Below are 26,863 nucleotides of genomic sequence, written 5' to 3' on the forward strand. Positions count from 1 at the left end.
GTAGATCTGGAAACCAAGTCCTTCTTGGCCAATCCGGAATAAAGAGTATTGTTCTCACTCCTCTTTTCTTATGATTCTCAGCACCTTGGGTATGAGAGGAAGAGGAGGAAATACATAGACCGACGGGAACACCCACGGTGTCACCAGTGCGTCCACAGCTATCGCCTGAGGGTCTCTTGACCTGGCGCAATAGCTCTGCAGCTTTTTGTTGAGGCGAGATGCCATCATGTCCACCTGTGGCAGTTCCCACCGACTTGCAATCTGCATGAAGACTTCTTGATGAAGTCCCCACTCTCCTGGGTGGAGGTCGTGCCTGCTGAGGAAGTCTGCTTCCCAGTTGTCCACTCCCGGAATGAACACTGCTGACAGTGCGCTTACGTGATTCTCCGCCCAGCGAAGAATTCTGGTGGCTTCTACCATCGCCATCCTGCTCCTTGTGCCGCCTTGGCGGTTACATGAGCCACTGCGGTGATATTGTCTGACTGAATCAGAACCGGTTGGTCGCGAAGCAGGGTCTCCGCTTGACTTAGGGCGTTGTATATGGCCCTTAGTTCCAGGATATTGCTGTGAAGGCAAGTCTCCTGCCTTGACCACAGGCCTTGGAAATTTCTTCCCTGTGTGACTGCCCCCCACCCTCGGAGGCTTGCATCCGTGGTCACCGGGACCCAGTCCTGAATGCCGAATCTGCGACCTTTGAGAAGGTGAGCACTCTGCAGCCACCACAGGAGAGACACCCTGGCCCTGGGGGATAGGGTGATTAACCGATGCATCTGAAGATGTGATCCGGACCACTTGTCCAGTAAGTCCCATTGGAAGGTCCTCGCATGGAACCTGCCGAAGGGAATGGCCTCGTATGATGCCACCCTCCTCCCCAGGACTCGAGTGCAGTGATGCACTGACACCTGTTTTGGTTTTAATAGATTCCTGACCAGTGTCACGAGCTCCTGAACTCTCTCTATCAGGAGATAAACCCTTTTCTGGTCTGTGTCTAGGATCATGCCTAGGAGAGGCAGATGAGCTGTAAGAACCAACTGCGACTTTGGAATATATAGAATCCAGCCGTGTTGCCATTACACTTCCAGAGAAAGTGATACGCTGTTCAGCAACTGCTCTCTTGATCTCGCTTTTATGAGATCGTCCAAGTACGTGATAATAGTGACACCTTGCTTCCGCAGGAGCACCATCATTTCCGCCATTACCATGGTGAATATTCTCAAGGCCGTGGAGAGACCAAACGGCAACGTCTGAAATTGGTAATGACAATCCCGTACCGCAATTCTGAGGTACGCCTGATGAGGTGGATTAATGGAGACATGAAGGTATGCATCCGCTATGTCCCGAGACTCTCCCCCTTTCAGGCTTGCAATGACCGCTCTTAGCGATTCCATCTTGAACCTTTTCAGGTATATGTTCAGGGATTTTAAATTCAATATGGGTCTGACCGAACCGTCTGGGCACAGTATCAAACTGAGGTCTGGAGGAGGGGCATAGAGGGAGGAGCCAGTGCACACCCAGAGTCAAAGTCTTTCTTAAAGTGCCAATGTCTCCTGCGGAGCCCGTCTATCCCCATGGTCCTTACGGAGTCCCAGCATCCTCTAGGACTTTAGAGAAAGAAATATTAACCATTGCCAAGTAAAATCCACACACTGGGACCAATACCAAACTGATGGAGGATTGTGTGAACCACTTGCCTGGCTTGGCCACATTGTTGTGACCACACATTGCTGTGCGTTATCTGACCTGGTTACAAACAAAGCGACCAGTCAGAAATGCATTTCGACTATGGCATACTTTGTGCAGGCAAGTCAATCTTGACTGTCTAGTTCATTCTATTTTTTTTCTTGCAATAACGATCCAGCGGGAGCACGCATGGTGTGATTTGCACTAAGTTTTCTTACGATTTTGACTATATAGTCATAATCGTAAGGTTACGTCGCACCGTGTGAATGCACCTTAATGATGTCAAATACAATTTACTTATAAAGAAATATAGAAACAAATAATAGGATTTTGGTACTCACCGTTAAATCCTTTTCTCCTAGTCCGTAGAGGATGCTGGGGACTCCAAAAGGACCATGGGGTATAGACGGGATCCGCAGGAGCTTGGGCACACTAAAAAGACTTAAGACTGGGTGTGAACTGGCTCCTCCCTCTATGCCCCTCCTCCAGACCTCAGTTAAAGGAACTGTGCCCAGGAGAGACGGACATTACAAGGAAAGATTTTTGTCATAACTAAGGGCTACCAAATTACCAGCCCACACCATAAACATACCGTACAACCGGAATAACGCCAAACCAGATAACAGTATGCATAAAACTCCAGCAACCAGCTGCAACAAACCAATACACAAGTCGTGTATAAACTAACTTAACCAGTAAGAAACTATATAATGCCAGTAATAGTCCGCACTGGGACGGGCGCCCAGCATCCTCTACGGACTAGGAGAAAAGGATTTAACGGTGAGTACCAAAATCCTATTTTCTCTTACGTCCTAGAGGATGCTGGGGACTCCAAAAGGACCATGGGGATTATACCAAAGCTCCAGAACGGGCGGGAGACTCTGCAGCACCGACTGAGCAAACGCCAGGTCCTCATCGGCCAGGGTATCGTACTTATAGAATTTAGCAAAAGTGTTTGAACCCGACCAAGTAGCCTCTCGGCAAAGCTATAGTGCCGAAACACCTCGGGCAGCCGCCCAAGATGAGCCCACCTTTCTGGTAGAATGGGCTTTAACCGACTTCGGCACCGGCAATCCCACCGAAGAATGAGCTTGCTGGATCGTACTACAAATCCAGCGTGCAATAGTCTGTTTTGACGTGGGATGACCAACCTTGTTGGCCGCATACAAAACAAACAACGCTTCAGTTTTCCTAGTAACAGCTGTCCTAGAAACGTAAACTTTTAACGCTCTTACAACATCCAGAGATTTTGGAATCGCCACTTCTTCCGTAGCTACCGGAACCACAATAGGTTGGTTAATGTGAAATGACGAAACCACCTTTGGTAGAAATTGTTGACGAGTCCTCAATTCCGCCCTATCCGCATGAAAAATCAAGTACGGACTCTTATGAGATAAAGCTGCCAATTCCGATACTCGCCTGGCAGATGCCAGCGCCAAAAGCATAACTACCTTCCAAGTGAGAAATTTTAATTCAACCGTCCGCAAAGGTTCAAACCAGGAAGACATGAGGAACCGCAAGACGACATCAAGGTCCCATGGCGCTACAGGCGGTACAAACTGTGGATTGATACGCATTACACCCTTCACAAAAGTCTGAACCTCTGGGGGGGCAGCTAACTCTTTTTGAAAGAAAATAGACAAAGCCAAAATGTGCACTTTGATGGAACCCAATTTCAGGCCTGCATCTACACCCGCCTGTAAAAAGTGGAGAAAACGACCCAAGTGAAAATCCTCCGCAGGAGACTTTTTAACCTCACACCAGGAAACATATTTCCTCCAGATACGGTGATAGTGTTTCGCCGTAACCTCTTTCCTAGCCTTAATGAGAGTTGGAATGACCTCCCTGGGAATACCCTTACGAGCTAAGATCTGGCGCTCAACCTCCATGCCGTCAAACGCAGCCGCGGTAAGTCCGGAAACACGCATGGACCCTGTAACAACAGATCCTCTCTTAGAGGAAGCGGCCAAGGATCATCCACCAGTAAGTCCTGAAGATCCGGGTACCAGGCCCTTCTTGGCCAGTCTGGAACGACGAGAATCGCCTGAACCCTTGCTCGACGAATGATCCCCAGCACCTTTGGAATGAGAGGAAGAGGAGGGAACACATACACCGACTGGAAAACCCACAGAGACACCAGGGCGTCCACCGCCGTGGCTTGTGGGTCCCTTGACCTGGAACAATACCTCGGGAGCTTCTTGTTGAGCCGAGACGCCATCATGTCTATCAACGGAATTCCCCAGCATCTTGTCACTTCTGCAAAAACCTCTTGGTACAGAGCCCACTCTCCCGGATGGAGGTCGTGTCTGCTGTGGAAATCCGCTTCCCAGTTGTCCACCCCCGGTAGGAAAACTGCTGACAGTACGCTGACGTGTTGTTCCGCCCAGCGAAGTATCTTTGTGGCCTCCGCCATTGCCGCTCTGCTCCTCGTTCCGCCTTGCCGGTTTATATGGGCCACCGCTGTGATGTTGTCTGACTGTACCAGGACCGGTCGACCCTGAAGAAGACTTCTTGCTTGTAGAAGGCCATTGTAAATGGCTCTTAACTCTAGAACATTTATGTGGAGACAGGCTTCCTGGAGCGACCATTTTCCCTGGAAATTTCTTCCTTGGGTGACTGCGCCCCAGCCCCGGAGACTTGCATCTGTTGTCAGAAGTACCCACTCCTGGATACCGAATCGGCGTCCCCCCAGGAGGTGATGAGTTTGTAGCCACCACAGGAGAGAAATTCTGGCTCTGGGAGATAGACTTATCTTCCGGTGAATGTGTAGATGAGACCCGGACCATTTGCTCAGCAAATCCCACTGAAACACGCGGGCGTGAAATCTGCCGTATGGAATGGCTTCGAACGCCGCAACCATCTTCCCCAGAACCCGGGTACAGTGATGGATCGACACACTTGACGGCTTCAGAAGTTCTCTGACCATCGTCTGCAATTCCAGAGCCTTTTCTTCTGGAAGGAATACCTTCTGTAACTCCGTGTCCAGAATCATGCCCAGAAAAGTAAGCCGAGTGGTCGGAATCAACTGGGATTTCGGCAAATTGAGGACCCATCCGTGTTGTCGCAGAACCGATAGAGACAACTCTACACTTTTCAGCAATCGTTCCTTGGACCTCGCCTTTATCAGGAGATCGTCCAAGTACGGGATAATTGAAACCCCTTGTTTGCGAAGAACCATCATTTCCGCCATGACCTTGGTGAAAATCCTCGGAGCCGTGGCAAGCCCAAACGGCAACGTCTGAAATTGGTAATGAGAATCCTGTATCGCAAACCTGAGGAAAGCCTGATGCGGAGGATATATCGGGACACGTAAGTAGGCATCCTTTATGTCGACGGACGCCATAAAATCCCCCCCTTCTAGGCTGGAGATCACAGCTCGAAGGGATTCCATCTTGAACTTGAAAACTTTCAAGTATGGATTGAGGGATTTCAGATTTAGAATTGGTCTGACCGAACCGTCCGGTTTCGGCACAACAAAGAGGCTCGAGTAGAACCCCTCCCCCCGCTGAGACGAGGGAACGGGAATAATGACCCTCTGTAGACACAGTTTTTGAATCGCTGCTAGCACCACCTCCCTGTCCGGAAGAACTACTGGTAATGCCGAAATTTAGAACCGGTGAAGGGGCATCTCCTGAAACTCCAGTTTGTATCTGTCACAACTGAGGGCCTGAGCTGACGGAAGGCAGCCTCAGTTGTAGGGGCTGAGATGTACCGGAACCTGGGAGGTTGTATCAGACCCCTGGACATGTAAGTAACATGAAGAGAAACCGCCCGAAGGCGTGACCACGACAACTTGAGTAAAAGTCAATGATATTTATTTATGACAAACTCCATGCATCACAGTAGCAGTAAAAAGTAACATAAAAATCAGCAGAGAAATAATAATACAGTTCCTGGGTACTACAGGGTGGCAGGGGCCACAGAGCTCTGGTGGTATAAGACAGTTCTTATTATCTGCAAGTTGGAAAGTCCTTACCAGGCTCAACTGTAGCAATGAGGAAAGCCCAGGGTCGTACCAGCTGGTGTTCCAGGGAAAGCTGGACTGCTGTAGATAAAATGCTGCTGTGGGTACTGGTTAGAACCAGACAGGTGTTGGCACGGAGTGGATACTGGCTGGAACCAGTTAAATAATAAATAAAGCTTGAGAGCGATGCAATGTAGATGAAATGTAGAATTTGAGAGCGGAGAAATAATAATACCGGTGGAGAGTGGTAAACTGCAGAAAGGACACCGGCCCTTTAAGAGAAGCTGTACACTGCTGGAAGCTAAGCTGGAAGCAGGTGATGTTGTAGCTGGAAACAGGTGAGTCCAGAATGGATCGGAGAGTCAGGCTACACCGCAGATGGAATGCTGGTGCGGGTCTCTATAGCAGAAGTCTGGAGACAGGAGCTGGAACCTGGAAGACATTCACAGAAGAGAGACAAACTGGAACTAGGTTTGACAACCAAAGCACCGACGCCTTCCTTGCTCAGGCACAACCTATTTATACCTGCAGCAAGGAAGGCATTGGCTAGGCAATTATGGAAATTAATAATACTGACAACGGATTGGTAGGAATGATCAGCTGACAGAATCCAAGATGGCTGCGCCCATGCAGACACTTGGAGGGAAGTTTGGATTGTAATCCATGTGGTCTGGAAAACAGTAATGGCGGCGCCGGCCACCGGAGACGCCAGGCTGACAGATGCACATCCGACCACGCGGACACAGCGGAGGCCGCGGCTGACGTAATCGCCACTCTGAATGCAGAAGCTCAGGGACGGCGGCGGAGGCCGCGGGAGACGCCATGCCAGATGTATAAGGCGTTACTGTGACTGCGTCCAGAGAGACAGGAGAGGATGCGGGAATGTGCACATCAGAATAACAGATGGGATCCGGTCCTGGAGCGCTGAGCCAGCCTTAGGAGGCATCTGATAGGTAAGAAATGGCGTCCAGATACCCGGATCGTGACAGCACCCCCCCCTTTAGGAGTGGCCCCAGGACACTTCTTTGGCTTTTGAGGAAACTTGGAATGGAATCTCCGGACCAAGGCAGGAGCATGGACATCAGAAGCATTGGTCCATGAACGTTCCTCAGGGCCATAACCCTTCCAGTCAATAAGATACTGAAGTTGACCGTAACGGTGACGTGAGTCCAGGATCTTGGCTACTTCATACTCAACGCCTCGTTGAGTTTGGACTTTCGGAGTTGGAGGAAGTGAGGAATGAAACCGATTCAAGATTAGCGGTTTCAACAGGGAAACATGGAATGTCCTGGGTATCTTTAAGAAGGGAGGCAACTGGAGTCTGTAAGCAACAGGATTGATGACTTGATCAATTTTAAAAGGACCGATGTAGCGAGGTGCAAACTTCATACTGGGAACTCTTAACCTCAAATTCTTCGTGGATAACCATACCCGATCACCCACCTTGAGAGCAGGAACTGCTCGACGCTTCTTATCCGCAAACTTCTTGTACCTGAACGATGCCTTGAGCAGAGCTGATCGTACGCTCTTCCAGATATTGGCAAACTGATGCAAGGTGATATCCACTGCGGGAACAGAAGTTGCTGGAAGCGGTTGGAACTCAGGGACTTTAGGGTGGAATCCAAAGTTGGTGAAGAATGGTGTTGAAGAAGATGAAGAATGATACTGGTTGTTATGACAGAACTCGGCCCAGGGAAGTAATTGAACCCAGTCATCTTGAGAGGAGGACACATAGATGCGGAGGAAGGACTCCAAGTCCTGATTCACCCTCTCAGTTTGACCATTGGTCTGAGGATGGTAAGCCGTGGAAAACTTTAGCTTGACTTGGAGGGCTTGACATAAACTTCGCCAGAATTTGGCTGTGAATTGAACTCCTCGATCTGAGATAATTTCTTCTGGAAGACCGTGGAGTCGAAAGATCTCTTGTATGAATACTTGAGCCAACTTGGAAGCTGACGGAAGACCGGTGAGAGGAATGAAGTGTGCCATCTTGGTGAACCGGTCAACTACCACCCAGATGGTATTAAACTTGTTGCACATGGGCAAATCTGTAATAAAATCCATCGACAAATTGGTCCATGGTCGACGGGGAACAGATAGTGGAACCAGTTGCCCCGCAGGCGACTGGCGGGATACTTTATGTTGAGCACACTTTGGGCAAGATGCAATAAACTCCAAAACGTCCTTTTTCAGAGTTGGCCACCAATAAGACCTAGAGATAAACTCCAGGGTTTTTTGGATACCTGTATGTCCGGCAAAGCGGGAAGCATGGGCCCAATGCATGAGCTTCTTCCTTAGTGTCGGCTTCACAAAACTTTTCCCCCGATGGGGGCGTAGAGTCCATCCCTACCGTGGAGAATGCCAACGGATTTATAATAGGATGCTTGTCTGAAGACTCTGACTCATTTTCTTGCTCCCATGAGCGGGAAAGGGCATCGGCCTTGCGATTCTGAGAGCCCGGACAGAACTGGAGTTTAAAGTCGAACCTGGAAAAGAAAAGTGCCCATCTGGCCTGACGAGGGTTGAGACATTGTGCGCCTTTCAGATATAGAAGGTTCTTGTGGTCTGTAAGGATGGTGATTGAATGAGAAGCTCCCTCCAACAGATATCTCCACTCCTCTAGAGCGAGCTTGACGGCTAGCAACTCCTGGTCGCCAATGGCATAGTTGCGCTCCGCTGGGGAGAACTTCCGTGAGAAGAAACTGCAAGGATGTAAATGGCCATCTTTAGCCCTCTGAGATAACACCGCTCCTACTCCAACGGAGGAGGCATCCACCTCTAGGATGAAAGGAGAGTCGATGTCAGGCTGTTTCAGGACAGGCGCAGAGATGAACCTCTGTTTTAAAAGATGAAAAGCTTGCATGGCTTCTTCAGACCACTTGGACGGGTTAGCACCCTTCTTGGTAAAAGCAGTAATAGGCGCCACAATGGTGGAAAAGTCTCGTATAAACTTTCGGTAATAATTGGCGAACCCTAAGAACCTCTGGACCCCTTTGAGGGTTAAGGGTACCGGCCAATTCTGGATTGCTTGTAGTTTCTCAGGATCCATCTCTAGTCCGGAACCGGACACAATGTACCCTAGAAACGGAATGGACTTGACTTCAAAGACGCATTTCTCTAATTTGCAATAGAGATGATTGACACGGAGACGGGACAGAACCTCCTTTACCCAAAAACGATGTTCCTCTAAATTGTTGGCAAAAATGAGGATATCGTCTAGATAGACCACGACATGACGGTATAGAATGTCTCTGAAGATCTCATTGACGAAATGCTGGAAGACAGCTGGAGCATTGCTCAATCCGAAGGGCATGACGAGGTACTCATAATGTCCGTCACGGGTGTTAAATGCGGTCTTCCACTCGTCACCCTCACGGATCCGGATGAGATTGTATGCACCTCTCAAGTCCAGCTTTGTAAAGATGGTAGCTCCGCTAACTCTGTCAAAGAGCTCAGTAATCAGGGGTAAAGGATAGCGGTTCTTAATGGTAATGTCGTTCAAACCTCTGTAGTCGATGCACGGCCGCAGACCACCATCTTTCTTTTTTACAAAAAAGAAGCCTGCGCCGGCTGGAGAAGAAGAAGGTCGAATGAACCCCTTTGCTAGGTTCTCTTTAATGTATTCCTCCATAGAATGCGTCTCGGGCAGAGACAACGGATAAGTTCGGCCTCGAGGTGGAACCTTCCCTGGAACGAGATCAATCGGGCAGTCCCATTCTCTATGAGGAGGAAGGATATCAGCAGAAGCTTTACTGAACACATCCGTGAAATCTTGATATGGAGGAGGTGGAACATCAGACGACCTGGGGGAGGAAGAACAGACAGGCAACACTTTAAACAAACATGTCTCAGCACAGGAGGGACCCCATGCCAGGATTTGCGTAGTCGTCCAATCAATTGTAGGATTGTGAAGACGGAGCCATGGAAGGCCCAGGACCACAGGATGTGTGGCTCTTGGAATCACTAAAAGTGAAATAAGTTCGGAATGAAGAACTCCCACTCTCAGACGAACTGGTAGAGTCCTTAGAGCAATAACTGTATCAAAAATTTTACTGCCATCCACGGCAGTTAAGGAAAAGGAGGAAGGAAGTCTCTCGGTGGGTAGGGACCACCGTTTAACATAGGCTTCGGTAATAAAGTTCCCAGCTGCTCCGGAATCCAGGAGGGCAATGACGTTCTGATAACGTTGAGCAACTTGAAGCGAGACTGGGAGATTACAATCTTGAGGAGATGGAGAGGAGATCATTACTCCTAGCCGGCCCTCTCCTTGACGAGCTAGGACTTGGAGTCCCGGACGTTTGGGACAGGCATTAATGGTGTGAGACGGAGCTGCACAATAAAGACAGAGAGACTCGGAGAGACGTCTTCGGCGCTCAGCAGGAGTTAAACGGGAACGGCCAATTTGCATGGGTTCATCTTTAGTTGGTGACAGTTGGCGAGGAGGAGGAGCAGAAGATTTTGGAGCAGATGATCTTCCACGCTCAGTTGCTCTCTCTCTGAAACGTAAGTCAACTTTTGTACAAAGTGAGATTAGCTCATCTAACTTGGAGGGTAAGTCTCTGGTAGCTAACTCATCTTTAATACGCTCGGATAAACCATGCCAGAATGCAGCATACAGGGCCTCGTCGTTCCATGCCAGTTCAGATGCCAGGATCTGGAACTGTATAAGATATTGTCCTACAGTATGTGATCCCTGGCGTAAACGGAGAATCTCAGACGAAGCTGAAGTTACCCGGCCTGGCTCGTCGAAGATGCGCCTGAATGTTGACACGAATGCAGTGTAAGAAGATAGCAGGGTGTCGGACCTCTCCCATAACGGTGATGCCCAGTCAAGGGCTGAGCCACTGAGAAGTGAAATGATGTAGGCAATTTTTGTACGATCACTGGGAAAATTGCCAGGTTGTAGCTCAAACTGAATCTCACACTGGTTGAGAAATCCCCTGCAGAATCTTGGAGATCCGTCAAATTTCGCTGGCGTTGGAAGATGAAGACGTGGAGCAGAAACGGGTAAGGTGGGTGGGGTTATAGTTGGAGTCACTGTGGTTGACGCCCCAGATGCGCCTGATCCATGGAGAGTTGTCTGAATCCCATCCAGCCGAGTAGAGAGATCCTGGAGACAGCGGATGATGTGGCCCTGTGCAGCCTCCTGATGTTCAAGTCGGGCTGCCAGTTCTTGCATCGGCCTGGCCGCTTGATCCTGGTCTCCGGCTGGATTCATTTGGTCAGTGCTTACTGTCACAACTGAGGGCCTGAGCTGACGGAAGGCAGCCTCAGTTGTAGGGGCTGAGATGTACCGGAACCTGGGAGGTTGTATCAGACCCCTGGACATGTAAGTAACATGAAGAGAAACCGCCCGAAGGCGTGACCACGACAACTTGAGTAAAAGTCAATGATATTTATTTATGACAAACTCCATGCATCACAGTAGCAGTAAAAAGTAACATAAAAATCAGCAGAGAAATAATAATACAGTTCCTGGGTACTACAGGGTGGCAGGGGCCACAGAGCTCTGGTGGTATGAGACAGTTCTTATTATCTGCAAGTTGGAAAGTCCTTACCAGGCTCAACTGTAGCAATGAGGAAAGCCCAGGGTCGTACCAGCTGGTGTTCCAGGGAAAGCTGGACTGCTGTAGATAAAATGCTGCTGTGGGTACTGGTTAGAACCAGACAGGTGTTGGCACGGAGTGGATACTGGCTGGAACCAGTTAAATAATAAATAAAGCTTGAGAGCGATGCAATGTAGATGAAATGTAGAATTTGAGAGCGGAGAAATAATAATACCGGTGGAGAGTGGTAAACTGCAGAAAGGACACCGGCCCTTTAAGAGAAGCTGTACACTGCTGGAAGCTAAGCTGGAAGCAGGTGATGTTGTAGCTGGAAACAGGTGAGTCCAGAATGGATCGGAGAGTCAGGCTACACCGCAGATGGAATGCTGGTGCGGGTCTCTATAGCAGAAGTCTGGAGACAGGAGCTGGAACCTGGAAGACATTCACAGAAGAGAGACAAACTGGAACTAGGTTTGACAACCAAAGCACTGACGCCTTCCTTGCTCAGGCACAACCTATTTATACCTGCAGCAAGGAAGGCATTGGCTAGGCAATTATGGAAATTAATAATACTGACAACGGATTGGTAGGAATGATCAGCTGACAGAATCCAAGATGGCTGCGCCCATGCAGACACTTGGAGGGAAGTTTGGATTGTAATCCATGTGGTCTGGAAAACAGTAATGGCGGCGCCGGCCACCGGAGACAGGAGACGCCAGGCTGACAGATGCACATCCGACCACGCGGACACAGCGGAGGCCGCGGCTGACGTAATCGCCACTCTGAATGCAGAAGCTCAGGGACGGCGGCGGAGGCGCCATGCCAGATGTATAAGGCGTTACTGTGACTGCGTCCAGAGAGACAGGAGAGGATGCGGGAATGTGCACATCAGAATAACAGATGGGATCCGGTCCTGGAGCGCTGAGCCAGCCTTAGGAGGCATCTGATAGGTAAGAAATGGCGTCCAGATACCCGGATCGTGACAGTATCCCTGAGACACGATCTCTAGTACCCAGGGATCCAGGCCTGATTGAATCCAGACCTGACTGAAAATTCGTAGACGGCCCCCCACCGGTTCGGACTCCCCCAGGGAAGCCCCAGCGTCATGCGGTGGACTTGGTAGCAGCAGGGGAGGACTTTTGGTCCTGGGCGCCCGAACCTGCATAAGGTTTCTTTCCCCTTCCTCTACCTTTTGAAGCGAGGAAGGACGAGCCTTTTCCACGCCTGTATTTATTGTGACGAAAGGACTGCATGTGCTGATGTGGTGCCTTTTTCTGTTGTGTGGGAATATAAGGAAGAAAAGAGGACTTACCCGCAGTCGCGGTCGAGACCAGGTCAGCCAAGCCGTCCCCAAACAAGACAGTACCTTTGAAGGGTAGCGCTTCCATAGCCCTCTTGGAGTCGGCATCAGCGTTCCATTGATGGATCCACAGGGCCCTCCTGGCTGATATCGACATGGCATTGGTTCTTGAACCCAAGAGACAGACGTCCCTCGCCGCATCTTTTATGTAACCTGCCGCGTCCTTAATATAACCAAGAGTTAGAAGGACATTATCTTTATCAAGAGTATCCATATCATTAGCTAAATTCTCAGCCCATTTGGCAATAGCACTACTCACCCATACCGACGCCACAGCGGGTCTGAGCAATGCACCCGAATTAGCGAAAATGGACTTCAGAGACGTCTCCAGCTTGCGGTCCGCCGGATCTTTGAGAGCTGCCGTGTCAGGAGACGGAAGTACCACTTTCTTAGACAAACGAGATAAAGCTTTGTCAACATTTGGAGATGCCTCCCATTTTTCCCTGTCCTCAGAGGGGAAAGGATACGCCATGTAAATTCTCTTGGGAATCTGCCATTTCTTATCCGGCGACTCCCAAGTCTTTTCACAAAGAGTATTCATTTCATGAGAGGGGGGAAATTTTACCTCAGGTTTTTTTCCCTTGAACAAGCAAATCCTTGTTTCCTGAACCGCAGGTTCATCAGAAATGTGTAAAACATCTTTTATAGCCACAATCATGTACTGAATACTCTTAACTAAACGTGGATGTAACGCTGCCTCAGTGAAATCGACGTCGGAATCAGAGTCCGTGTCGGTATCAGTATCTACCACTTGAGTAAATGGCCTCTTTTGCGACCCGGATGGGGTCTGTACCTGAGACAAAGCCTCTTCCATGGACTTTTTCCACACCTGTGTCTGTGCCTCAGACTTACCTAACCTCTTTGATAAGGAAGCTACATTCGAGTTTATCGTACTGAGCAATGCTAGCAAATCAGGTGTCGGCTGCGTCGACAATCCCAATTCTAGCCCCGCATCTGCTCCCCCAATAACCTCCTCCGGTGAATAACCTTCAGCCTCAGACATGCCGACACGTAGTACCGACACACCACAACACACAGAACGTCCCTGCTAGGTGACAGGCCTACAATAAAGCCCAGATAGAGGACACAGAGGGAGTATGCCAGCTCACACCCCAGCGCTGCCTTATGCCACTATTAAGCACCACACTGCAGCCCCCCTCTGAAAATGCCCCCCGTTACTTGGAGAAGCGTGGAGGTCCCGCCAGCGTCTATCCCTCAGCCGCGTGTAGCAGGGAAAATGGCGCCTGTGAGCTGCGTGACGAAGCTCCGCCCCCTTCCCGTAGCGCTTCGGCCCGCCAAATTCAAAACTGTGTAAAAATGCCGGCGGGGGTCTGTACACGGTGCCGAGGCACCCACAATCTTTCTGCCGCCCCAAACAAGCTCCAGTAACATGCTGCCCCGGGCGGCGCCCCCCCCCCCCCCCCCCCCCAGCGCCCTGCACCCAGTGAATACCGTTGGTGATGTGTGTGTGGGAGCATGGAGCACAGCGTTACCGCTGTGCTGTACCTTCCGTTACTGAAGTCTTCTGCCATCCTGAAGTCTTCTGATCTTCTCATACTCACCCGACTTCTTTCTTCTGGCTTCTGTGAGGGGGTGACGGCGTGGCTCCGGGAACAAGCAGCTAGGCGCACCAAGTGATCGAACCCTCTGGAGCTAATGGTGTCCAGTAGCCGAGAAGCAGAGCCTTGAAACTCACAGAAGTAGGTCCTGCTTCTCTCCCCTCACTCCCACGCTGCAGGGAGCCTGTAGCCAGCAGGTCTCCCTGAAATAAAAAACCTAACAAAAGTCTTTTCTAGAGAAACTCTGTAGAGCTCCCCTAGTGTGTATCCAGTCACTCCTGGGCACAAAGTCTAACTGAGGTCTGGAGGAGGGGCATAGAGGGAGGAGCCAGTTCACACCCAGTCTTAAGTCTTTTTAGTGTGCCCAAGCTCCTGCGGATCCCGTCTATACCCCATGGTCCTTTTGGAGTCCCCAGCATCCTCTAGGACGTAAGAGAAATTAAAATAAGAAGCTTTTGGCTGGGGAGGGGTGCCGTGAAAACAATTCTGTTGCTTTAGTTTGGGAACCACTGTTTTAGGATAAGTTTTAAATATATTTTCTTTTCCTAATTCAATCATATTTAAAAAAAAAAAAAAAAAAAAAAAAAAAAGACAATTTCTATGCAGTTTTTGGGATAAAAAAAAAATGTTAGAGTAGCAATTTTTTAGATCTAGAAATAGAGCTATCAGAGTGGGGCAATCACAAGACCAAAACTTAGGACCCGAGGGAACAGAGAAATCCAGAAACTCTGAGGCCTTCAATCAAAATGGAACTATAAGGGGCAGTCCCACCAAATGCGGCAGAGAGGAAACCCATAGGGAGATAAGGATTTTGATAAGTGTGAGCATATGCCTGAGGTAATTCTTTATACCTTATATAAATGTGCTGTTCCAGTAAAATGGTTATTATTCTATCATATACTCTGGTCAATACTATTAAACATAGATCTGCACTTAGTAAAAAACCACTACAGTTAAATGACAGACTGTAACTGGTGATGAAGACTTCTGTCCCTTCATTTTACACAAATCAGTAATGGAGAAGTAAACAATTTACCTTGTTGCTTCTGATCCTCCGGCTCCCCTCAGTCTCCAGTTCTGCAGTATGTAGGCAGTTATCTACATGTGCTTGGTAATCTGTCAGTGGTACTAGTGATTTACACAGGTAACATTTCTCATACCTGATGGAAAATGTAAAACAAACAAAAAATAGAAAAGATCAATGAATTTATAACAATACTACGATGTACAAGACTCCAATGTATGTTTTCTCTCAGCCTAAAACCAACGATAAAAAAAAAAAAAAAAAAAAGGGTCTGGGATCTTTACATACAGTAAAAGTAGGGTGATTGGCTCACAATCTAGTTTTTACCCATCAACAGTATGCCAGATGAAAAGCCCCAACAAATTCTAAGTACAGGGCAAAACTTCGGATGAGTTTGAGAAAGATGAAAATAAAGAGGAGTGCACGAAACTGGAGTCAGACCACAAAAACAAATTTAAAAAATACAAAAGCAAGTGTGACAGACCTGGACTACATAATATCATAAGGAAGACAAAACGCTAGGGAGAAAAAAACGAAAAACAAAAATGGCGCAAATGAGGCAAAAAAAAAATATATATTTTTTTTTCAATACTAGTAGACATTATTATGGTGATTGGTGATCTATTTACTGCCAAAGGGTATCCGGGCTCTAGGTCAACACTCATTAGGTCGTCCATTAATGGTCAACATGCATTAGGTCAGTGGGCAGCACGGATGGTGTAATGGTTAGCATTACTGCCTCACAGCACTGAGGTCAATGGTTCAATTCCCACCATGGCCTTAACTGTGTGGAGTTTGTATATTCTCCACGTACTTGTGTGGGTTTCCTCCCACAATCCAAAAATATACTGGTAGGTTAATTGGATCCCAACAAAATTAACCGTAGCGTAAATGTGTTTGTGTGTACATGTGGTAGGGAAATTAGATTGTAAACTCCACTGGGGCAGGGACTGATGTGAATGGCCAAATATTCTCTCTGTAAAGCGCTGCGGAATATGTGTGCACTATATAAATAACTGGTAGTTAATAAAAATAAATAAATAAGATCGATATGGACAATAGATCGATATGTAAAAGGTCGACATTGCTTATGGTCGACAGGTACATAGGTTGACGCAGCTTTTTGTTTTTTTATTTTTTAGTATATTAATTAACTTTTTCATACTTTACCATCCACATGGACTACAGTTGGGAACAGTAACCTGTGCCGAGCACAGCGAGGCACCTTGCCCGAAGAATGGCGGGCGAATCGGTACACTTATTTGTGTTCCACGTGTTTGACAGCAAAAAACCTCCCAAAACCTTTAAAATGATGTCGACCTTTCCTACTATTTACCATTTGTCATGTCGACCTTTTCATCTGTAGACCAGTTTCATGTAGATCTAACGATCCATTTCCCCCATAAGTAAGAAACTCAACTTAGTTCAGATGAAGGAGTAGGAGATTCAGGGGAAGATGTATTATACGGGCATAACGCTGTAGGAACATCTCAGATGCCGAAGTGGGGGCGTGAAAACTCCCCCCCTACGGCGATCGCTGCCCATTAATCTTAGAAGAAAACTCTAATTTACCCAATATGCTGCATTTATGATATTGTTTAATTGGATTCTGTGGATACTGGACCAGTCAGAGCTGTAGCCCAAAGTGAGGTGGCATCGGGAACACCACCGTGCCAAGCAATCAAAAGCAAAACTAGTTTTTGGAGACATATCACTTCCTGACAAACTAGTCTGAATGCTAATGCTAGCCGTCACACTGTCAGAGCAATCGATTACAGATGTGTCCTTATATGTTGTTGCCCTGCGACGCAGCTGCCTGTTCATAGAGGAAGCCGGCGCAGTGTATTTAGCAAGGGTAGCGGGAGCATACTACCTGTTAAGGGGGATACGCACGGAGAGATCAGTGTTTAAAATATATGCAATCTGACTAGATTGCTTAGATTTTAAGCACGGATCCATCGTGTGTATGCTCCCCAGCGATAGCGCTATCGCCTGTGCTAGATTGAGGCCCCCACCTGTTGTGCTGAGCGGGGGAAGAGATGTTTGCTGAGCGGTCTGTGTGAAGATCGCTCAGCACACATCTGTCCCGTTAGTACTGGCCTTTAGTTTTGCAGGGGGTAGACGATGGTGGGAGCATGCATAGGCACACACCCACTACCTACCAAAACGAGAAGCCGAAGCTGCAAACACGTCAAACCAATAAAACTTAATAAAAGGTATTAGAGGAATACCAAGTGGCCGCACGGCAAAGTTGCAGGGTAGAAACACCCCGACGTGCTGCCCAAGACAAACCCACCGATCTGATGGAATGTGCTACAAGAGAAGATGGAGGTCGTAGGTCCTTGCTGACATATGCCTGACGGATGGTTAAGCAAATTCACCTGGCCAAAGTGTTCTTCAAAACCGGCCAGTCCCTGCGGGCAGCGTGTCCGATTTACGGTATCCGGACTCCAGGTCGACAGCACAAAGGTCGACACACCTTAGGTCGACGCCAATAGGTCGACATGGACAAAAGGTCGACAGGAACAAGGTCGACATGGAAAAAGGTCGACATGAGTTTTTCACGATTTTTTGCTTTTTTTGAACCTTTTCATACTTAACGATCCACGTGGACTACGATTGGAACGGTAAAGTGTGCCGAGCGAAGCGGTAGCGGAGCGAAGGCACCATGCCCGAAGCATGGCGAGCGAAGCGAGCCATGCGAGGGGACGCGGTGCACTAATTGGGGTTCCCGGTCACTCTACGAAGAAAACGACACCAAAAAAACATAAAAAACTCATGTCGACCTTTTTCCATGTCGACCTTGTTCCTGTCGACCTTTTGTCCATGCCGACCTAAGGTGTGTCGACCAATTGGCGTCGACCTAAGGTGTGTCGACCTTTGTGCTGTGGACCCTCAGTCCCAGACCCCCGATTTCCGTAAGTAGCCGTCCTAGTGACATAAATGTGCAAGGCTTGTACCACATCAAAAGTATAGGCAAGGCCAGAACCATTCGAAAAACCGGCATTACAAATGGTTGATTTACGTGAAAAGCTGACATGACCTAGAGGAGGAAGGTAACCTGCGTACAAAGTTCCGCTCTGTCCTCATGGAACACCCGATATGGAGGCTTGCACGACAGAACACCCTTTTCTGAGACCCGGGGAGCAGACGCCATGTGCCAAGAAAAGAACCGTCTTCCATGTGAGACACCAATTGTCCACCTCCTCCAATGGTTTAAACGTGGAGGATTGAAGGAAAGATAACACCAAAGGCAGATCCCATGGTACTGTAGGCGGAACAAAAGGAGGCTGAAGTCGGAGCGCTCCCTGGAGAAACGTCTGTACTTCCGGTAAAGTGACAGATGGCGTTGAAAACAAAAAAATGGAGAGCAGAAATCTGGACCGTTAAGGAACCCAAACGGAGACCAGCGTCTAATCGGTGTTGAAGAAAAAGCAAGAATCTGGATAGTTAAAAAGAACTAGAAGTGATTTGCCGACCCTGACACCAGGAAATGTAAGAGCGCCAGATGCGGTGATAATGATCTGCCATGACTGGTTTCCTGGCCCGTAACATGGTAGGGATGACGGAGTCTGGAATACCTTTACTTTTTAGAAATGCGGTCTCAACAGCCACTCCATCAAACGCAGCTGCGTTAAGCTGGGGTGTAGAAATGGAACTTGTCATAGAAGGTCTGTCCAGAGCGTCACGGGCCACGGTTCGTCTGCTAGAAGGAGTTAAAGATCCAAGAACCAGCTACTCTGAGGCCAGTCTGGTGCTACTAGAATGACCCTGACTGCCTCACATTTTATGCGTTTTGGAACACGTGAGAAAAGTGGAATGGGTGGAAACATGTACCCCAGATCAAAATTTTAGAGAGTTGCGAGTTCATCCACTGCTTCTGCTGCTGGATCTCTTGTTCTGGACACGTACCTTGGTAGTTGATGATTCAACAGTGATGTCATGAGGTCGATTTGAGGACATCCCCACCTTTGAACAAGGCTCTGGAACACCTCCAGGTGTAGTGCCTACTCTCCCGGATGAGTGTCCTGGCGACTGAGATAATCTGCCTCCGTGCTGTCTACGCCTGGCATGAACATGGCATGGGTGACAGAATCACCCAATTTGTTTCTGACCATTTCAAAATCCGAGTCCTCCCGCATTGCCAGGCGACTGCTGTTTCCACCTTGTCTGTGGATGTAATCAACAGCCGTTGCATTGTCGGATTGTACACGAACAGGACTAGTACGAAGACAGTGGGAAGCTGCAGTCAGTGCATTGTAAATTGTCCTGAGTTCTAGAACGTTTATGGGTAACTGGCTTTCTTGGTTCGATCATCTTCCCTGAAAGTGATAATCGGGGATTACTGTACCCCAACCTCGGAGACTTGTGACAGTCTTGAGAATAGTTCAATATCAAATTCCGAAACGACGTCCTGCCATCAGGTTGTCGATTTGGAGCCACCAGAGAAGTGACAGTCTTGTCCGAGGAGAGAAGTGGACCTGTCGATGTAGTTGGAGGTGAGAGCCCGACCATTGAGACAGAAGGTCCAGTTGGAATGGTCTGGAGCGGAAACTGCAAAATAGCAGTGCTTCGAAAGCCGCCACCATATTCCCTAACAGTCGAATACAAAGGTGTAATGACCCCCATTTCGGTTGCAAGACCAATTGTACCCTAAGATTAATGTCTATCGGTAAAATGACTCTGTAGGTTTGGGTCGAGAATCAACCCCAAAAATCGAAGATGCTGAATTAGGGTCAGCTGTGATTTGTCGATGATCTATCCATGACGTATCAGAGTCTGTTAAGTCAATGATGCCTGCTCCAGAAGTGTCATCTCTGCTGGTGCCTTGAGTGACAAATCGTCCAGATAAGGAACAATGGTTACACCCACGGACCGTAGATTGGCGATCATCACCGATATGACCTTGGTGAAGATCCGGGGTGCCGATGATAATCCGAAAGGCAGAGCTCGAAACTGATGTTCCTGCAAAATGGCAAACCACGGGTAAGCTTGATGCGGCTCCCAAAGGGGTATGTGCAGGTACGCATCCGTTATAGCCAAGAAGATCAGATACTCCTCTGGTTCTAAGTTCGCCATTACAGATGGAATAGACTCCATTTGGAACTGATAAATCGCCAAGTACTCGTTGTTTAGAATCGGCCCGACAGATCCGTCTGGTTTGGGAACCACAAAGAGGTTGGGGGTAGAATCCTCGACACCACTGATGTAATGAAACTGGTACCAACACCTGTAATACGAGAAGTGATTGAATGGCTTTCTGTAGCACAGCTGCCCTATCTGGGTACAGTGGTAGTCCCTTTGTAAGGAATCGGTCTGGAGGGAAAAATGAAAAATCAATTTTGTACCCTGACGACACTAAACTGTGAATCCAAAGATCCGACGATGTGTGTAACCAAACGTGATGGAATGTCAGGAGGCGTGCACCCACCAGTGGAGCCCCCAGTAGGGTGGTAACCTGTTACGCCACTTGTTTTTCGGTTGCCTTGGTCTCTGGACAACGCACTCCTGTGTTCTGGGAGGAAAAACCTCTACCTCTCCCACGAAAGAACGGTTGAGGTCGAAAGGAGTGAAAGGAAGGGCCCGTATAGGGGTGTCTGGCAGGTGGCGGTGCAGATGGTAAAAACGTGGATTTGCCTAAAATATTGCCTGTAAACTGGAGAGCTTCAGCAGACTTTTTAGATTCGGTATCCGAATGCCACGATCGGAGCCACAAGGTACATAGTGCTGAAATAGCAGAGGCAGAGATCCGAGAACTAATGAAACTGATGTCCTTAGTGGCCGTAGCTAAGTAACCTGCTGATTCACTTACATGTTCAGCAATGACCCTCAGGTCCGACCTAGGTCCACCAGAGTCCAACCTGCTGCTCAGTTCTTCAGGCCACTAGACAATGGCAGTGTTAAACCATGCACTTACCAGTGTAGGCCTTAGCTGGGCCCCCGCTGCAGAGTAGATGGACTTAAGGGTAGCCTCAAGTCTGCGATCGGAGGCATCTTTAAGTGAAGTGGCTCCTTGGACAGGCAAGGTCGTTTTCTTGCACAGTCTAGATACTGACGCATCCACTGTGGTGGATTCTCCCGCTTACCTGTCATGGACGCCTGAAAAGGGTAGTAAGAGAGAAATTTCCTCAATCTGGAAAACGTTTGTCTGGCTGTTTCCATGCCTTCGCCAGGTGGTTGTGTAATTGCTGAGAAAAGGTGAAAACCACCGCAGAAGTCTGTTATTCGCCAAACGACTGGAATTCTTTGGGTTCAGGTACAGGGTCCTCTGGAAAATTGAGGACATTCTTTACCTACAGAACCAATGGTTCTACTCCCTGGGCACCGGAGTCCGTGTCCTGTGCGGAATACTCCAGAACTTCTTTCCATTTGCTGGTCCTCCATGTCGTCGTCGTGATGTTGTTCCTCCTCTGAATCGTCCGACTGAAGAATCGCAGGAAGTGGACATTTCTGCCTAAGGGAAGAAGTAGGAGAAGGTCTGCTAGAAGACCCGAGAACTGTAATGAGACCCTCCATGAACTTGGCTACATCCTTAGCCCAGGCTGGTTCTGATCGACGGGACTCTGTCAATTCTGTCGATAAAGCGGCCACGGACCCGGCCAGAACAGACACCCAAGGTGGATTGTTAGAGACATCATCAGACTTGTGAGTCCGACACAGCACACGACTCGCACAAGGTAGCATTACCTTGTGGATTAGACAGAGTAAATTTAGAGTTACACTGCATACAGGAAATAGCTTCTGAGAAGCTTTTGTGTTTGACCTGCTCGTCATGCTTTACTGGACACCCATAGGTAAAACAATACACCAGACACACGTGAAAGTGCTAAAATACACAGAAAAAAACGGTAGATGATGTGGAAGTAGGAGGGATCACACAACCCACCCCGAATTCCCTGTCTCTACCAACCAGCCTAACACCCCAGCGTACTCACGACCTGCAGACTGAGGGATGTTCACAATTGGTAGAAGACTTGACTATGCAGCTTTGATGTATGAGCTGTATTGGTCGTTGTCTCTGTTCACTTTGCAAAAGAATGCCTCAAATACAGCAGCTGTGCAGATTTGTACCTGTGCTCACCGTTCATGGAGGAGAGGTACAGGTTATAAGTAGACAGTGTGTGTAATTACTTTGCTGCAACAGACTTGAGACTTAAAATCCTGTGCAGCACTGCACTGTTTGGCACTTCACAGCTAAGCCCCGGCCCCCTCCAGTGTTAAAAATTTGATATTGGCTGCACTATAAAATGGTGCCTGTCAGGAGACTAAGGGGTCTATTCATAGAGCAGTGAAAAGCCCTGTTATGCGCTAAACAGGACTTTTTCCTGCTCCCTCTAATTCATGTAGCATCTTACCGCCCCTCTAGCAGCTGTTTACTCTACTGTGCTCCTGTCCCGGCAGTTGAATCGCACCACCATTCAATGACTGGTGATTGCAATTCATGTAGGCACAGAAAGCTGTGCTTTTCACTTCGCCCCTGACATTGTAATCGCCATTTCGGGATGGCGTAGACTGGCAGTATTTGTCTCCCCGCCCCCTTCTCTGATGCCGGCCAATCAGAGGAGCCCAGGGCATATGCAATGTTGAAGGTGTCCAAAATATTATGTTGAGTGGAACGCCATCTACCAGCTATATCGGCAGTGTTCATTCCAGGCATCCTGAACTGGGCAGTGGACTTCTTCAGTCGCCAAGACATTCACTCCAGAGAGCGGAGCCTTCATCCCAAAGTCTTCCAACTCCTGGTAGACAGATGGGGTCTGCCAGACGTGGACCTCATGGCGTCTCGACCCAATCACAAGGTTCCGGTCTTCAGAACAAGGACCAGGGATCCTCAGGCAGCGTTTGTGGACGCACTGGCAGTTCCGTGGAACTTCCAGCTGCCTTACATATTCCCTCCTCCTGCCCAGAGTACTGCGGAAGTTCAAGCAAGGAGGAATGCTAATTCTAGTCGCTTCAGCGTGGCCCAGACGACTTTGGTTCTCAGACCGGCAGGGTCTATCGACAGAGCTTCCTCTTCTACTTCCTCAGCGTCAAGACCTCCTGGTACAGGGCCCTTGTCTCTACCCGGACCTGGCCAGACTGGCTTTGACGGCGTGGCTCTTGAAGTATCCCTCCTAAGGGCCAAAGGATTTACTGAGGCGGTCATTCAGACTATGCTGAAGGCCCGCAAACCGGCCCCAGCCCGGATTTATTACAGGGTATGATATTCTTACTTCACCTGGTGTGCTGATAAGAATTATGACGCTTATAGATTCAGAACATCCACAATTCTGGCTTTTCTACAAAGAGGCTTAGACTTAGGTCTGCATCTAGCATCCCTCAAGGTTCACATTTCTGCCTGGTCGGTATGGTTTCAGCCCAAGATTGCCTCTATACCTGATGTTCATACATTCACTCAGGCTGTTCTACGTATTCAGCCTCCCTATGCCCCTTCAGGGGCTCCATGGGACCTATCTATTGTATTGAAAGCCCTTCAAGAGTCTCCCTTCGAACCTCTTGAATCAGTGGACCTCAAATGGCTCACGGGCAAGGTCATGTTCTTGCTGGCTATTGCCTCCGCAAGAAGGGTCTCTGACTTAGGTGCTTTGTCCTGTCATCCGCCCTTTCTGATTTTCCACATTGACAGGGCGGTTCTCCAAACCGGTTACATGCCTAAGGTGGTGTCATCTTTTCACCTGAACAAAGATTGTGGTCCCGGCCTTTATCTCTTCGGACTTGTCAGCTAAAGAACGGTCTTTAGATGTGGTTAGGGCTCTCCGTGTCGATGTGGACAGGACTGCCTCTATTAGAAGGTCTGATGCCCTATTTGTCCTGTTTGGATTCCACAAACATGGCTGGCCTGCGAACAAGCAAACCTTGGCCAGATGGATTACAATGGTGATTGCACATACTTACGCGCAGGCTGGACTTCCAGCTCCTGCTGCAATTAAGGTCCATTCTACCCAGTCTTTTGGACCTTCTTAGGCGGCCCACCGTGGTGGGTCCGCAGAACAATTGTGCAAGGCGGCTACGTGGTCCTATAGAAATGTTTCTTAGGTTCTATGCCTTTGATACTTTCGCCTCCCAGGATGCTTCCTTTGGACACCGGATTCTCATATCCGCAAGTCTCACAAGGCGCGCCCCCTCCCTTGAAAAACAGTTTTAGGACATCCCTGATGTTTCCCTGTGGAAACCAATGTAACCTGCTGCAGAACAGGGGAGTTATGGTAGACTTACCATGGTTAATTCTCTTTCTGCGAGGTACACTGGGTTCCACAGGGCTCTCGCCCTGACGTACCTTGCTTCTTTGGATTTGTATGGCATTAGCCACTGGTGCCTTCTCCTGTTGCGAGATTATGTTCTTATGTAACTAACAACTGCCTTCTCTCTTGCCTGTTCCAGCATTGGACTAGTTATCAAAACTGAGCTCTCAGTGCCTGGAGGCGGGGTCATCCTGGGAGCTAAAGATTTGCCTCTGGATCAAGATCCACTCTACACCCCCAATGTTTCCCTGTGAAACCCAATGTACCTCGCAGAAAGAGAATTAACATTGGTAAGTCTACCATAACTTTACTTGTTTTTTCTTTTTTAGCATGGTACAAATCTCACCATGTGCAGGCCCCTTTAGTAGGATTTTGCCATACTATATGATGCTCTATACTGTATGTCGCTTCTTTAATACTAAACACTGATTTATTTGATCCTAAATGGATCAGGTCAGTGCGTATTCACACCTTGCCCTTTGTTCTTCAACTGAGATTGTTCAATGGATGCCTTGACACCTGAACCGATTTCCATGAGTCACCAGGTGCTGGGCATTTATAGGTTAGTGCAGCGCAGGCTGGGCCGATTCACTCAATTGACTTGGTCTCATGCGGGTTTTCTAAGGTGGTCATTCATTGCCTTTTTTTTTTCCATTTTCATGTTATCCCTCTCGCTCCTGACAATGTTTGTTTTGAAAATTTTGCCTGCCGTACCCCACAGCTTCTGCTAGCTACTATTTTTTTCTGGTCACCCACCTGCCTCAGTCTCTGCCCTTTACCATTTATCATTGTATGCCCTGTTCTGACCTGAGCTAATAATACCCCTTTCACACCGCACAAATAACCTGGTATCGACCCGGGTTGACACGGGTCAGCATGCGGTGTGAAAGGGGCATAGCCGAAATCCCGTGTCACCTGACCCGGCAATTCAACCCAGGAATAAAGCAGTGTTATACCCGGGTTGAATACCGGGTCAGTGGCTGCGTAAACGGGCTCCCGGGTCGATGCGACCCGGGACCCGTTTACTACAGCAGGGAGAGGCGGCGCGGAGATGATCTCATCTCTCAGCGCCGCCTCCACCTCCGCCCCCCCCCCCCCCCCCCCCCCCGTTTCCAATTCCCAGGTGGGATCCGGCATTGGCAGTGTGAAAGGGGTATTACTTTGCTATTCTGTTGGATGTCTGCCCCAAACTGAGATCTGTACCACAATATTCTAAACTCTATTGCTGTACTGTGTGTTATCACCTCAGCAAACCTTTTATAATCAGCAAATTATTGCTTGGAGTTCAGACTCTACTACAATCTTTGTGCCATCTTCCATGTAAACATACACTACGAGGCACATAACACCTGTGGGCAATGAATGCTGATGAGCAGACTCCGCTCCTTGGGAAAGAGGACTGCTCCTAGTGAAAACCATAACATATGTCTAAGGTTCACAAGAAAGCCAAGGGCATTCATTGTAGACATTAGAAATCTTGCATAAACATTACCATCACTTGGTATTGTCTGAGCTTTTCCACACAATGCATAAAGCAGACTAAATGTGGTTGTACAAGATTCTCCACATCTCAGCAAATACCAGAGATCCCATATCTCTATAAACCAACTGTCAGCCATAAAAGTGAGGTGTATTTTTAATTGCAAGGTTAGTTTTATAGTTACCTATTTGTAGGCTTCTTTTCCTAATGAGAATAAAATCAGCTTGGTCACGGCTCACCAAGTGAAGAGTAATGTCCCCTCATGGCGGAAAGAGATAACTCAAAATCGATGTAGGAGAGAAGTAATGCATTATGGCACAGTGGGTGCCAATATCAACATAAGAAGAGCGTAGTAAAAACCAGACTATGGACATTATTCAAGTTTGATAGCAAACTAAAAAACATTAGCAATTGGGCAAAACCATGCTGCAGTGCAGGTGGGGCAGATATAACATGTGCAGAGAGAGTTAGATTTGGGTGGGGTTTGTTCAAACTGAAATCTAAATTGCAGTGTAAAAATAAAGAAGACAGTATTTACCCTGCACAGAAACAATATAAACCACCCAAATCTAACGCTCTCTGCATATATTACATCTTCCCCACCGGCAGTGCAACATGGTTTTGCCTATTAGTGTGCTTTTTTGGTTTGCTAACAAACCTGAATAACCCTCTATGTGTATACGTGCTGTAAGTTCAAGAGAGGGTCTTAAGTCAAATGGTTAATCAAGTCCACTGAAGTAATTATATAGTATCTCACGCAGAGCTCAGTGAAAGACCACAACCTCTTGGGCACTCAAAGATATGTTACCAGTAGCAAAGTGACGAGAGATCTCAGGGGGCATTGTTAAATGTACTTTCTGCAGCCATGATGTTTATCACACTATGGGTGGGATTATAATGAGAGGGGATACGGTCATTAGGTCGACACAGCTTAGGTCGACATGGTCATTATGGTGACAGGTCAAAAGGTCGACATGAGTTTTTCACTTTTTTTCTTCTTCATCTTTT

General features: G+C 48.2%; 1 protein-coding gene across 6 annotated transcripts in view; it reads right to left on the bottom strand.

Annotated features, from left to right (window-relative positions):
• The window catches only part of UIMC1 (ubiquitin interaction motif containing 1), a 482,965-nt gene that overhangs the window by 30,826 nt on the left and 425,276 nt on the right, over positions 1-26,863 (bottom strand). For all 6 annotated transcript variants that reach the window (XM_063927938.1, XM_063927937.1, XM_063927936.1 and 3 more), the window contains one exon: positions 15,146-15,269. In XM_063927938.1, coding sequence (XP_063784008.1) covers positions 15,146-15,269 — 124 coding nt within the window. The remainder of the gene's footprint in view (positions 1-15,145; positions 15,270-26,863) is intronic.

This window comes from Pseudophryne corroboree, chromosome 6 (assembly GCF_028390025.1).
Source record: "Pseudophryne corroboree isolate aPseCor3 chromosome 6, aPseCor3.hap2, whole genome shotgun sequence".
Lineage (NCBI taxonomy): Eukaryota > Metazoa > Chordata > Amphibia > Anura > Myobatrachidae > Pseudophryne > Pseudophryne corroboree.